The 15,386-nt window shown below is 35.6% G+C and overlaps 2 protein-coding genes across 2 annotated transcripts; one reads left to right on the top strand and one right to left on the bottom strand.

Moving 5' to 3' along the window:
* Positions 1–1,581: 1,581 nt before the first annotated feature.
* LOC109002293 (importin-4) lies at positions 1,582–10,583 on the top strand. Its single transcript, XM_018979972.2, has 21 exons — positions 1,582–2,030; positions 3,007–3,139; positions 3,845–3,981; positions 4,080–4,125; positions 4,622–4,834; positions 5,002–5,505; positions 5,585–5,719; positions 5,847–6,062; positions 6,140–6,229; positions 6,314–6,558; positions 6,675–6,763; positions 7,390–7,430; positions 7,810–7,840; positions 7,924–8,046; positions 8,156–8,373; positions 8,472–8,567; positions 8,669–8,781; positions 9,021–9,156; positions 9,266–9,370; positions 9,487–9,760; positions 10,284–10,583. The coding sequence occupies exons 1-20, from the start codon at positions 1,756–1,758 to the stop codon at positions 9,685–9,687; spliced, it is 3,147 nt and encodes a 1,048-aa protein (XP_018835517.1). The 5' UTR covers positions 1,582–1,755; the 3' UTR covers positions 9,688–9,760; positions 10,284–10,583.
* A 1,033-nt stretch (positions 10,584–11,616) lies between these two features.
* On the bottom strand, positions 11,617–13,486 carry LOC109002268 (dnaJ homolog subfamily B member 1-like). The gene is made up of 3 exons (XM_018979936.2): positions 13,219–13,486; positions 12,308–12,855; positions 11,617–12,159 (listed from the first exon to the last, which is right to left on the bottom strand). The coding sequence occupies exons 1-3, from the start codon at positions 13,396–13,398 to the stop codon at positions 11,715–11,717; spliced, it is 1,173 nt and encodes a 390-aa protein (XP_018835481.1). The 5' UTR covers positions 13,399–13,486; the 3' UTR covers positions 11,617–11,714.
* Between the last annotated feature and the right edge of the window lie 1,900 nt (positions 13,487–15,386).

Raw genomic sequence — 15,386 nt, 5'->3', positions numbered from 1 at the left:
CATTATAAAACAAAAACTTTTCATCAGCCATTGTTTTGCATCAGCCACACACCATGGCAGCATTTTTGTTTTGTTTTTTGTTTCCCCTCATTCTCCCCATCGCATGTTTCTCTCTCACCCATTTGAAATTTTTTGAGCCCCATCGCCCATCCTGTCCCCCACCCTCCGCGTTGCCCATCCTTTGCAAAGTTATCTCATCGCCATCAACCCTCCCTCTGCCCAGCACCCCTGTCGCCATCGACCCTCCTCCCCTTTGTCAATTCTTCTCTTCAACTTCGTGTTTCATCCTTCCTCAGTTGGAAATCTTCATCTTTTCATTCCTCTTCTCTTCATCTGACTTCGTGCTTCATCATGTATTCGAAACCTAAGTTGTATTAACAAAAAAAGAAATAATTTAGATGCTAATTAATTAACATGTGATATGAGATTTTAAGATTGTACCCTTATAATTATGTCTGTCACCAAAGAATAATGTTTTTCTCTATGCCCTAAGCTACAATACCCCCATCTCACAAAACCCTAAAAATCATCTCTCTCAGTATACAAGAAGAACGTAATAGTATGGAATGAAAAATGATACAACATTTACCTACGAAGCTGAGCAAAGGTGGCGGCGAAATAGAGCTCCACCGGAGCAGTGTTGCTGATTTGGTCCATTCAATCAACTCGTAGGGAGTGACAGTGCTAAGTAGACGAAGGAATATGGTGAGGTGGTGCTGAACAGAGAGACGCCATTGCAAGATGACGTTAGAAAGAGAAAGACGAATTGGGTTCCTGGCGAGGGAGGAGGGTGGGTTTTGCAGGATGTATACAAAATTCAAATGGGAAGAAAAGTAAAACCAATTATGCAAAACACATGTTTTGCTTTTAAATAAAAAAAATCCACGTAAGGTGTGCAATGTCTGATGATGAACAATGATTGATCTGTAGCTAAACTCATTATAAAAATCAATTAACCATTGAGGAGTTCACTAACAAACTTCCATGAACTTTGGCCAAAGAACGTCTATATGAATACTTACAACCTAGGGGGTTAGGAGAGAAGAAAAATAAGAAATAATGTTTGCAGTCGTGAAATTGTAACGCATTTTTATAAAAAATTAGATAAATCTAAATTCCATATGAGAAATTAGTTTTTTAATGGTGATCTCAACTTTTTTTTCAAATGGAATATGCAAGAAACTGTATACTCCAAAATTGTATATAAGATTATCCAAGAAAAATAAAGAAATAAATTATAAATTTTATAGACTAACTGATAATTTTATAAGAAAAAGGAGAGTTTTTTTTAATAGAAAAAGAAAGGAGAATAGGTAAAAAAAATTATACTAATCGATCTCATACCACACATAATACATGATTTTTTATAATTTTTTTTTTTTTTTTAGTAAATAATGAGTAGAAGAATTAATTTTGCAGGAAAAAAAAAAATGATATATAGGATGTGAAATGGTGAGTAAAATAAGCCGGGGGCAAAACATCACGCGTGGACCCAACAATCGTGCAGTGTGTTGGACGACATTTTACTAAAATCCCAACAAAATCTGTTCTGTGCGCTGTAAAACCCCAAAACACACTCCCACTTCTGCTTCCTTAAATACAAAGCAAAGCAAAACTCAAAAACCCTCAAAAGCCTCGACTCGCGGCACCAGCCTCCATCGTAGGGAAAAGAAGCCAGCCAGGGCCTTTAAGAAAATTCAGAGAGAGAGAGAGAGAGAGAGAGAGAGAGAGAGAGTTGGACAGAGAAACAGAGCAATGGCGCAGTCGTTGGAGCTCTTGCTGATACAATTCTTGATGCCGGACAACGACGCGAGGCGGCAGGCGGAGGAGCAGATAAAGCGCTTGGCCAAGGACCCGCAGGTGGTGCCCGCGTTGGTGCAGCATCTCCGCACGGCCAAGACCCCCAACGTCCGCCAGCTAGCCGCCGTGCTGCTCCGCAAGAAGATCACCGGCCACTGGGCCAAGCTCTCCCCGCAGCTCAAGCAGCTTGTCAAACAGTCCCTCATTGAGAGTATTACCATGGAACACAGGTCCAAATTAACTATACAGATAAATAATAAATACTTTTTTTTCCACCTGTTAAAAGTTATGACTCAGTTATTTTTATATACGTGTTGCTTTTAATTCACGGATTATCAATTTTGTGCTGAATTTGGATATGGGTATTATTGATTTCAATTATGATTTTTGGTATATTATGAAGCTTAATCGGTTTTGTTGCTTTATCGAACTGCGGCTGAATAAGATGCATTGATCTGATGTTGATGATTCTAAAGAATTGAACTTTGAATTTTTGCGATAATTGTTTTAAGAAATTTGTTTGATTAGAAAAGTTAGGGATGTGAGAAACATTAAACTTGGAATTCTTTTTCCCTTTTTAACTGTGTAAGATACTAGTTTGGTTTGGTCGAGGTTGTGTTTGTTGTGATTGAGGTATTGATCTCATGGTTGTTGATGACTCCTACCCAGTAGGAGCTTATTTCTTTTGCCTCTGTATTGATGCACTGAAATTGAGCGTTTGAATTGCCAATATTTCTCAGTAATCCGTAAACCTGCTTTCATGTATACTGGTTCAGTTGCTGCTATATGAGATTTTATCATGATGACCCTTGCATATAATATGTTCAATTTTTATCATTTAGCCTTCTTGCATGCCTGATATTTTGCTAAATGAATTTTTGAGGCTTTGAAACTTCATGTTTGGGTGCCGTTAAGAGTTAGGAAATGTAAGTTAAAGTAATGTATCCTAGAGTGGAACTTTTTCTAGCTTCTGGAGACAAAGCAACTACTCTATAGTTCAGGCCCGCTATCCTTTTCATTGAACATTCTCACATGAGGCCTATTCTCTAAAACCAGTCCCGCCTATTCTTTTACTTAGTGGTTTGTTAAATTTGAGTTTCTCTTTCTCTACCAGCTAGTCAACTGCCCCCGATGTCAAATTAATTGTATTTGTAATTGCTTTGCTTTGGGATTTTGAAAATGATCTTATTGATTGTACTACTGCAGCCCACCAGTGAGGCGAGCAAGTGCAAATGTGGTGAGTGTCATTGCAAAGCATGCCATTCCAGCAGGAGAGTGGCCTGATTTGTTGCCCTTTTTGTTCCAATGTAGCCAGAGTGCACAAGAAGACCATAGAGAAGTAAGCTCACAACTCTTCGAAGCCATCTGGTTACCCTATTTGTGTTATTATAATGTCTTGTGCTGCCCCTCATTGATATCTTGTTGCCATATTAGATCTCTTTCAACATGCATCCACATTAACAGTTTCTTGATTCTGTAAGTGTGATCGAATTTGTTAATCTTGATGTGTTTTTCTTGTGTACACAAAATTTCAAAATTCATGGTATGTATTCCACCCTATGTTTACTGACGTTATAAGCTTACAGCTTTGGTAGGCAGTTTCAAGTATAACTATGACCTTAGAGAAGATTGTTCTGTCCAATTGGTACTATGTAGCTACTTGTATAAGAGCATGAATATGTATCAGTGATAATTGTATCACTTGTAATTTGCTTACTTCTTTAGGAACATAATTTTCATGGAATCCAAGATGTTCCGCATTTTGCCTTAGTATTATTACACTAAAACCTATCTATATCACATTTAAGGGGATGAACCATGTTCAAATCTATTTTTCTTTGTTCTTATATTACAATGAATATGTTTGCTCATCAATCTCTGATGATTCTTATTATCTATTATGTATCTTCATTAGCTCAGACAAATACTATTATCCTGATCTTTTCAGCATATGAGTTTTTCATATGGATGCTTGCTCAGGCTGGTGCTTATCTACAATGTCAAATAGGCTAACTCATACGATTTTTCTTCTTTGTGGTACAAGGTGGCCCTGATCCTTTTCAGCTCCTTAACTGAAACCATCGGGAGTAGTTTTCGACCACATTTCACGGATTTGCAAGCTCTTCTTTTGAAGTGCCTACAGGATGAGACTAGCAATCGTGTTAGAGTTGCTGCTCTCAAGTAATTTAAAATTCATTTTTTACAATTTTTTGTTCCTTTTGTAGTGAACAAGCAATATCATATGGTTGCTTACTAGATTTTTTTCCATGTGCTACCAGAGCAGTGGGGTCTTTTCTAGAGTTCACTAATGATGGGGATGAAGTGGTGAGTTTGTAATATGTTATCCAATTGTAGTTTTGCGGTGGCCATCATTTTCTAATCTGTTTTTATTAATATAGAAAAGTAAAAATTATACTTTGGAAGGAATCTCACTGTCCTGAAATATTTGAACATGTATTTGTGTTTATCTTGTATTGTAAATGATATTGAGAAACAACTATAGTTATTTTGATGACTTCGTGTGTGCATCTTTTTTATGCAGTTCATGAAATTTCTAAGATTAGATTTTCCTATTGTGATTATGCTCAACTATTCAGTGTACTTCTTGACGGGACTAATCAAGAGCGAAAAACATTGTCCTAGAAGTGACTCATGATATTTATTGATGCTAAGAGATTCATTGCATTTTAGAAATGTGATTCCTTTTACTAAATATTAAACATTAATTCCCTTGGGCTCTATCATTATATTTTAGTTCTTTCTGGCCTTGACTCATATTGATTCCATTTTTTTGTTGCATGATTATTTCATACTGATGCAGGTCAAGTTTCGTGAATTCATTCCCAGCATTTTGCATGTTTCCAGGCAGTGTCTTGCCTCTGGTGAGGAAGATGTAGCTGTAATTGCTTTTGAAATCTTTGATGAGTTGATTGAATCTCCCGCACCTCTTCTTGGGGAATCTGTTAAATCCATTGTGCAGTTCTCCCTTGAAGTGTGCTCAAGTCAAAATCTGGAATCCAACACACGTCATCAGGTAGGAAGGAGCTGCAAATATATTTTCCTGTCTTCCATACTCTAATCAGCCTAGGCGGTTGGTATAAAGCTTTGTTGGATTTTGATTTGATCCATTTAATTGCGTTTACTCCCTTCTGGGTGTTCTAGATAATTTGCTTACTTCTTATGCTTTGTTCAATTTATCAGGCTATTCAGATAATTTCATGGCTAGCAAAGTACAAGTCCAATTCCCTTAAAAAGTATAAGTTGGTTATCCCTATCCTGCAAGTTATGTGCCCTTTGCTTGCAGAATCAACTGATGGAGATGAAGATGATGATCTTGCACCAGATAGAGCCGCTGCTGAAGTTATTGACACTATGGCTTTAAACCTCCCCAAGCACGTGTTTCCCCCTGTGTTTGAATTTGCATCTCTGAGTAGTCAGAATGCAAACCCAAAGTATCGGGAAGCTTCTGTTACTGCTTTAGGTGTCATTTCAGAGGGTTGTTTGGAGTTGATGAAAAATAAGTTGGAACCTGTTCTTCATATTGTCTTGGGGGCTTTGAGGGATCCTGAACAAATGGTTAGAGGGGCTGCATCATTTGCATTGGGTCAATTTGCTGAGCATTTGCAACCTGAGATTGTATCACATTATGAAAGTGTTCTTCCCAGCATCTTAAATGCCCTTGATGATGCATCTGATGAAGTAAAGGTAAATGTGGATAGAATGTTGAGTTCTGCCATTTATTGTTATAATTATTTTCTGAGCTCAACTCAGACTTATTCTACAGGAGAAGTCATACTATGCTTTGGCTGCATTTTGTGAGGACATGGGGGAGGAAATCCTTCCTTTTCTAGATCCATTGATGGGGAGACTATTGGCAGCCCTCCACAGCAGCCCTCGGAATTTGCAGGAGACGTGCATGGTACAAAGATGTATCTTGTGTGCTTTAAAGACTTGCATCATTGGTTTAAATTTGGTGATCATTATCTGCAAAATTCATTTTCCTCTGTTTGACCATAACTTTAGGATTTCTGTTAATTTCCTTGCAGTCTGCAATTGGTTCAGTTGCAGCTGCTGCAGAGCAAGCCTTCCTTCCATATGCTGAAAGGGTTCTAGAGTTGATGAAAAATTTTATGGTACTTGCTAATGATGAGGATCTCCGTTCACGAGCAAGGGCTACTGAACTAGTTGGAATCGTTGCAATGTCTGTGGGGAGAATGAGGATGGAATCAATATTACCTCCTTTCATAGAGGCCGCAATTACAGTACTTGCTTTGGCACTTCTCTTTTACCGGATTATTATTGGTCCTTTTTAGTAATTGATTAATAATTCCATTCTCAGGGTTTTGGACTGGAGTTCAGTGAGCTTCGGGAGTATACACATGGATTCTTCAGCAATATAGCAGAAATTTTGGGTGAAGGATTTGCACAGGTGTGCATGTATTTGTATATTGTGACTTTTGCGGATTTTTCTTATCACCTATATTTATGAGTAGATATTTGTCTTGGTAAACAGTATCTTCCTCATGTTGTACCTCTGGCATTTGCTTCATGCAATCTGGATGATGGCTCTGCGGTGGACATTGTTGAGTCTGATGATGAAATTTTTAATGGATTTGGAGGAGTTTCATCTGATGATGAAGCTCGTGATGAACCAAGGGTACGGAATATTAGTATAAGAACTGGAGTTTTGGATGAAAAGGCTGCTGCAACTCAAGCTCTTGGATTATTTGCTCAACACACAAAGAGTTCTTATGCACCGTATCCTTTAACTCTATTTCTTCTAGTTTTTCCTTTTTAGTTTTTCATCTCACCTTTGCAAGAGTAAAGCACTAATTGAAGGAGAGAAGATTTTTTGGTTTCTTAATATTTTTAAGCTATTTGGAGGAGTCATTGAAAATTTTGGTAAGACACTCAGGTTATTTTCATGAAGATGTTCGGCTTCAGGCAACAATAGCTCTAAAACGTTAGTATCTATCTGCTATCTGCTTGTGTCAAAGTTGTTTTGCACCATGCATCTAACCTATTTTGTCTCCTTTTTTACTTGGTGCATCTAAACCTTAAAATAAACTCTCTGAACTTGGTTAATGGTCTCGCAATTGATGAAAAAAATGTCTGTCTTGTCATTGTCAAGACAACCTTATCTCCAACTCATTTGTTTTCACAGCTTCCAGCATTAGCTCTTTTGTTCTTTTCCATTCTTTCTTTAGCATCCCCCTCCTTCCAAAAATAGGAAAAACAGAATAGATATTTATATCAGAAACCAAGAAAAAATATATAGGCTTGGTCAAGCTCAATGAACCTGTACAAGACAAGTGAAGGTTTATTTCAGATGTGCTAACAGGTTTATATGGAGTGGTGATTGTATACATGTATAATCTTGTAAGTTGACGTGCAGTTATTTTCCGGGTTATTGTTTTCTTTAACTTGTCTCAATATTACATTCAACTGTTTGGATTTGAATTTTTATGATTAATAGTGGAAGCACTGTTAAAATTTGCAAGCAAGATAATATTCACTTCATACTGTGTTTAAAATTCACGAATGAATCTATAGAATTTTCATAGTTAATTTATTTTAATTTAATTGCAGATATCTTACTAGCAGCGCTGACAATCTTCCAGAGTCAAAATGTTAGTCTGCATCAGAACCCTCTCTCTCTCTCTCTCAAGTACTATTTTCTTGAAAGCCCTTGTTTACTTTGGGTCCAATCAAAAGCTTTAGAATAGTATTAGCATAAGTAGTTCCTTTTGTGGTTCTCATACTTGGCAATTTGAGCCTGTCTATTATTTGTACTTTGGATTTCGTGGATCTTTTTATCTGCCAATATTGGTTCCATTTTTATCTTAGTCAATAAAGAACTACCTCACTCGTCAATGTTTCTAGAAGCGACGCCTTTAGCTTTAGTTTGAAAGCTAGCTTAGTCTCGGTACTCTTATGTTGTGAAAGCACCATAGATGGCTGGATATACTAAAAAGTACTAACATTTTCACAATCCTTCTCGTTTTGTAGGAAGGAACAGCAAAAACAAAAGTAATTTTAGGTCAGAACTTTTGAGTTGGGAATAGCAAATATCTTAGCTCTGAAATTGCCTGGTCTAGCTCTTATGATTCCTTTTAATTACAGACACCGTGATGAATATCTATATCAAGACTCTGGCTGAAGATGATGACAAAGAAGTTGTTGCTCAAGCTTGTCTGAGTGTAGCTGACATCATCAAGGAATATGGATACATGGCTATTGAGCCATGTAAGTAAAAGTTTAGTTGCCTCCATTTTGCCTATTATTCAAGGAGATCTTCCGGATTTAAGCCAAACATCTTATTTTGAACTTGCTTCTATATGTGATCTGATTTCAGACATGCCTCGGCTTGTTGATGCTACTTTATTATTGCTCCGAGAGGAATCAGCTTGTCAGCAAACAGAACCTGACAGTGATATTGATGATGATGATACCCAGCATGATGAAGAGCTTATGGATGCAATTTCTGATCTTCTTCCTGCATTTGCCAAGTCCATGGGTTCTCATTTTGCACCCATATTTGCGAAGCTATATGATCCTTTAATGAAATTCGCGGTGGGTTAGCAATGATCTTGTGATGTATGTAGTTGCAATTCTATGCTATCATTTATTTTGTTGTTGTATGTCACTGTTGTAGTTGTTGACTACTGCAGAGAGCTTCACGCCCTTCGCAAGATCGAACCATGGTGGTCGCTTGCCTCGCAGAAGTAGCTCAGGATATGGGTTCTCCAATTGCAGGCTATGTTGATGTAATGCTATTGCTCTTAAATATATCATCTTATTTTTGGATAACTAATGATGTCTTCGAGAATATGCGACTTATTTGTGGAACTCACTCCATACAAATCAGAGAGTAATGCCCTTGGTACTGAAAGAGTTAACTTCATCCGAGGCCACTAATAGAAGGAATGCTGCTTTTTGTGTTGGAGAGCTGTGCAAAAATGGGGGCGAGTCCGCTTTGAAGTATCCTTCTCTATAGTAATCTGCTTCATGGTCTCCTCTTTTCCTCCCCCTTTTTCTATATCCTCTTGCCCTCTTTAATAGTTGTAAATTTTGGTTTTCCTTCCTGTTTGATTTGATGTTGTTGGGTTTTAATCGGGAGTGGGCAACATACATGCTAAGTATTCTATTGTGGGCTTGAACTTGTCTTCTCTGGAACTTGCATTTACCTTGCTGTAGCCTTTTCCTTTCATCAATGCCAGATACTATGGTGATACATTGCGTGGACTTTACCCCCTATTTGGGGAATCTGAGCCAGACAATGCCGTCAGGGATAATGCAGCTGGTGCAGTGGCAAGGATGATAATGGTGCACCCTGAGTCTGTCCCACTAAATCAGGTTTTCTTCTGGTGTCTTCTTATGTTTTTTTTAAAAAGAATTAGCATCATTACTCGTTATAGCTAATTCTTCTTTTTGGCTCTGTCTATCCTATGGTTACTCTTGGCAGGTCCTTCCTGTTTTCTTGAAAGTTCTTCCTTTGAAAGAAGATCATGAGGAGTCCATCACAGTCTATAGTTGTGTATCTACTCTTGTTTTATCGTCAAATCCACAGGTATTTGTTTCATTTCCTAACTGCAATGTAAAATTGGCCGATTAGTTGTCTAAATTCTTGCTTTTTCCAAGAAGTGATGTCTTTGCTGTTTTATTTTCCCCGTTTAATGCGAGCAGATCCTCTCTCTAGTTCCGGAGTTGGTTAATCTTTTTGCTCAAGTAGTGGTTTCCCCTGAAGAAACTTCTGAAGCTAAGGCCGAAGTAGGCAGAGCTTTCTCTCACTTGATTTCACTGTATGGTCAGCAAATGCAACCCCTTTTGAGCAACCTCTCTCCCGCACATGCTAATGCACTAGCTGCATTTGCCCCAAGAAGCTGAAATGTAGTTATCGAGTTACCATTCTTTCCCATAAGTTGTGGGCCCTGAAAGAAGATCATCATCCCTATACCAGGTATGCATCTGACTTTGGGGGAAAATAATAATGAGTAGCATTAAATAAGGAAAATAGATGTCCACAAAATTCCTGTTAGGTTGACATTTTTATACTTCCCCAATGCTTACCTTTGGATTCTGTCTGTGATTGTAAAGTTTTAGTGCTGGCATTGTACACTTGATTTGATATGTTAAACATTGAAAGCCTCCACGAAAACGTCCACCAAATTATGGCATTATTGGTTGTTGGTGACTCCCAAATGATTCTTCTGTCTCAATGCTGGAAAAATTATTAGATCTTTGCTTCGGTGAATAGGAGGTTTGAAAACAAGACCCATCACTGGGTTTCTGTCGGCAAGTCCACATCAGAGTCCATGAAATTATGCCTTGCTCTACCTTTTCCTTTAGCAATATTAAGTTTTATTCTGTTTTTTTTTTTTTTATTGGCACCGAGTGTCTGGGAATAGTGTCCCGACTAATATTCTGTCGAATTTCATCACTACATTAAAAAATAACTTATATATTCTTGCTCTATCCTGCAGGTTGTTGGTCCTGCTGCTTCCAGTGACCACCTCCATTTTTCCTCTGTGGAGACACTGCTTTTTCGTTCAAATTCACACATTGCAAAAATATATTTATTTTTTCAATACCTATGTTTTATTTGGTTTTGGCTCCCGTACGTGGTATGCTCTCTAATTTATTTGTTTGTTGACGTTTTGCTTTGAGAGTTTCTACACGTTACCAGATGGTCCCATTTTACTAGAAGATTGTGTATATTTTCCCGTTTGCTGTTGCATTTTTTTTTTACATTAATTTATAAATGGAGATGGTTTACATTGTCATTAATGAGTTTGTTATTATTAGTTCAATGAATCTTGAATTATTATTATTATTTTTTTTTTAAAATTTTATTATTACGATTTTTTAATTCCAATTCTCAAACCAAATGTAAACTACAAGAACCACGTAGTAGAGATAATGGTTTCTTTTTTTATTTATCAATTTTGGTATATCTTCAATGAATTGGACCTCAACACGTTCTAGTGATGTGAGCTTATATAGTCGTACTGCTTGCAGGTGCTTGTAAATTATTGAGAGACTTTCCGATGAAACATAGATCATTTATGCTGGCCTTATATATAATCGATGAGAAGTGATCAAGTCACGAAAATAAGCTTATAAATTAACGTGACTTAATATAGTATGTTAGATTATAAAATTATTTTTAAATTTAAAATATTATATTAAATTACGTGAGTTTATTTTTATAAATTTTTTTTGTAAATATAGTATTCTCATAATCTATCATTTGCTTTTTTAAGTTTAACTTGATTCTTAACTTTCTTAATTCTTTGTAAACAAGCTCAAATCTTTTTACTCCTTATTTTAGAACTCTTTGATTAATCACCATATTTGATTTTTCCCTTGTGACTAAATGAATATTTTTCTTAAAATGCTAGGCATCTTGCATCTCTGAACTAGTAACTTGAGTCTAGTATATTTTGGGGCCTAAGGTCTTGTTTGGATAATGAGATATTATCATATATTTTAAAAATTTCTCATAAATTGTTTTTCAAATATTAATCAAATATAAAACACTTTTTAATTTTAGATCTTCAATGTTTTTATCTAATCATTACCTAATCATTATCTAAATACAAAATTGCAATATAATTTTTTCAAACTTCCAAATAAAATATAAAAAATAATAGAATTTTTTTAAATTTCAAAACAAAAACAATATTCAAAAATTATATTCAAAATTTTTTTTAACTTAATAATATTTAACTACCCTTCATTTTAAAACATGATTATGTAATGTGTTGTGAAAAGTGACGTATGTTTATCATTTTTGATTCACAAATCATTCACTACTAGTCACAAAATTATGAGATATTTTAAGTTTACAAACGAGCCCTAAGTTTTCATTAGTAAAGAAGATGAAAATTTATTCAAAATCAAAGATTTGATAATCAAACACACTCTTGTAGTATTCTATAAGCTGCGGCTCGTTGTTCATCACCCAGATCTATAGGAAACTCGACCAAAAACTTGATTCGAAGATCGCCTCTCCTTCCTTGATCCTGAAGATGTGGCATGCCTTGGCCTGGAATAATCTTTTCGTAGCCTGGATATATGATATCATCAAATGATAATGCCATCTTCTCCCCTCCTAACAGAGGAATCGGAATCGAGCAACCTGTAAGGGCGTTCACTAGAGGGATCTCAACCCTTATTTCTAAATCATCACCTTTCCTCGTAAATAGTGGGTGTCTTCCTTCATCTATCATGAAGATTATATCAGCAGGGAGATAGCCCGGTTTTTCATCACCCTTTCCCTCAAATGTAACCTTGGTCCCTTTTCTCCATCCTGGTTTCACTTGTATCTTCAATATCTCCTCTTCTTGGATGATTATCCTGCCATGTTTCAGAATGATGGTTTACATGATATCATATTTGGATCAATGACAAAGATTCAGACATATATAAATGGCCTATACGATGATGATAATTGTGACCTGTCACACGACCAAGATAGCTAGGAAAAGATGAACAAATTTCGTACCCATTGTTGGTGATGGCATCTCTTGTAATCTTGATCATCTTGAGACATCCTTGGCACAACTCCTCGAGCGTGCAATGGAGCTTTTTCTCGACTGGTGGAGGTTTTCTCCTTGCTGTTGATTGTGAGAATATGATAGGGGTACTACTTGAGCTCCTTCGGCTCGTATTTCTTGACAAAGGAGGTGGCTTTTCCGTTTCCAAGGAGCTCATGTTTTCCAATAGAGAGGCTTCCGTTTCCGAGTTGCTCCTACTGCACGCATTTCTTGAGAAAGTAGGGAATTCGGTTTGTGAGGAGCCTCTTCTAGTACCACTCGTGCTTCTTGATTGTGGGGTGGTGCATCTTCGGCTTGAATTGTTGGTCGACGATCGTGGGCTCGGTGTCGGCGTTTTGCTTCTTCTTCTACTTCCACTCCTCGAGAATAAGGAGTTAGTCTGGTGCGTGAAGAACAAGTGATCATCGTTGTTTCGATGATGACTGGAACCTGCTGGTGTTGTTGGATCACTATTTGTAGTACTTGTTTCCTCATCCCTGATATTTCCATTGATGACCTAAAAGGATGTTACAAATACCATTATCCAACTGTTTTTTCCTTGAGGAGAGGAAAAATCTCGAAGATTATGAAAACACAAAGCGTCTTTTATCTGGTTAAATCTCAAATTGGTATGACATATCCAACTACATGAGTTGCGTAAATCATGATATCCTTTTCATCGATTAGACGTAATTCCCAAAAATTATTTGTACCAATGACTCAAACATTTAGATCTAAAGGAACGTACCATCAAGATCAAAACTCTTGCCACTTAGCCATTTGCTAGAGATTTTGTTATTACATTTGGTTGGATAAACAAAAATTGATGTCTTATTGGATTCGTTTTGCATGAAAATGTGACATAAAAGTTTGTGTTTACCTTGTAGTACTCTTCACGACCAGTGGCTTTGGATTTGGCTTTGAGTTCGATTTTGTTCTTCGGACTCTTATCGATATTCCATTTCAAGAATAGGGATTTGTATGCCTTGCATATATCTTTTGAGATTCCAAAAATGCTGTAGATATCATGAGTGGTCACTGAACGTGGAGGATCTGCCATGAAAAGGGAGAGTGAGAGAGAGATGGAGAGGATGGATCAACATAAAAAGGTTGATAATGCAAAGAGAATTTGCAGGGAGGCTAGACATGAGCAAGCGTGTTGTTAGGTGCGTTTATAAGGCAAAATCAGTTTGTTGTGAGAGGAAGAGGCCGTAGATGTCATGATTTTGTTTCTTGATAAGGATTTTCTTACACTAATGTTGCTGCTATGTTTAGAAGAAGTTAAATCCACCCATCTGTTCTGCCTACCACCCTTAAATTAATTAGTGGAGTTTGTTATGGGCCTTACCACATATATTGTCTATGAAGCAAATTTTGTTTGGCTCCAACATATAATTAAATTAGATGAGTATAGAGTCAATGTTTGAATTTATGATCTATGTTTCGATCCCATCATCACTTATTTCAAAGAGTAATATTATATATAATCCGAGTAATGCTACATACAATCGTGAAGTATACAAACGTCGTTATGCAATCGTTTTGAAAAAAAATATGATCTACTATTAAAAAATTAATTTTTTCATATGAGTCCCGTATTTATTCACTTTTTTTCAAAATGATTGCACGTCACTTACATACTCATGACTGCATCTATCATTTCTCATATATTTCTAGAGTGTGCAAAACACGTGCACTCTTTCAAAAAAAATTGGAGTTTATCATTAAAAAAAATAAAATTTTCACGCAGATCTCATATTTATCTCATTTTTTTAAAAGGTGTGCGGGAAGCTTGTACATGCTAGAATTATAAATATCATTTATCTATTTCAATAGATTAATACGATGAAAAGAAGTAAATTTAATTATTTATATATTTAAAAGTAGATGATTGAAAAATTATTTTTTATATTTTATTAATGATTTGATATCACATGAATAAGAGAGAAGTATGATCTATATTATAACATGGGTCATATGTTTCTGTGATTGGCATTGTGAACAACCTAGGAATCTCTTACAAAAATTAGCTTTTCAGCCTTTTGAGGTTTGGTGGCGGCAAAGGAAGAATATAGGATAACCAAACCAAGACTTTGTAGCAATCATGCCGTGGAGTGTTTTGTCCAAGAGTGGAGGACATGAGAGTCGAGACTCTTGACCAGTTCTTAAAAAAAAATAAAAAGCTACTATGTGCGACTTTGTCAATACCTACTCCATCTTGCATCTCTCCTCCTTTACTTTTTATTTTAAAAAAAAAACTATATTTAGTTTATATGTTAGATTATAACAAATGTGTTTGATAGATTTAAGTGGATCTATATGATTTTTTGAGTCATTGTTTTATATAAATTTATAAACCTTTTTCACTAAATAAATCTTAAAAATGGATAATCATCAAAATGTATATGTTTGGTGATGGACTAACCTAATCCTAAAAGTATAATATTCATATGCTTTTTGATTTTTATTCTTTTATTATTCTTTGAGTGCTATATTGGAAGATGATCGAGAAATAATTATTAAAATATTTCTCATATGAATAAATGACAAGTGTGACTATTGCCTCAATTATTTATTCATATAAGAAAAATAAGTTTTATGATTGCAAGTTTAAAGATGGTCGTAAAAAATAATATATAAAAAAATAAACGACCAAGTAATAAATACGAAAAATATTATTTAGATTGATAAAATTGATGGATTGTGATTTTTATTTTTTTAAAATGTTTTAAAATATATAAAAAATAGTTAAAAATAAATAAAAAATAAAAAAACACATTTGCAGATCTTTCTCAATTAGAAATGGAAAATATTACTTTATCGTTAATTTTTACCGTTATGATTTTTTATTTTTTTTATTTAATGATTAAATGAGTATTTTTTAATAATATTATGATTTTTTTATTTTTAAAAAATATCTAAAAATATTAAAAAATATATAAATAAATAAATAAAAATAAATCCTAAGGTAGCGGCGGCGCTGTAGTGCTACAGCAGCCACTCTTCTAATATCGGTCCAGTACCATTATCCAATAAATAATCTGTGCA

The sequence above is a fragment of the Juglans regia genome, chromosome 16 (genome assembly GCF_001411555.2).
Source record: "Juglans regia cultivar Chandler chromosome 16, Walnut 2.0, whole genome shotgun sequence".
In the NCBI taxonomy this organism is placed as follows: domain Eukaryota; kingdom Viridiplantae; phylum Streptophyta; class Magnoliopsida; order Fagales; family Juglandaceae; genus Juglans; species Juglans regia.
This window is presented reverse-complemented; position numbering and strand designations above follow the sequence as displayed.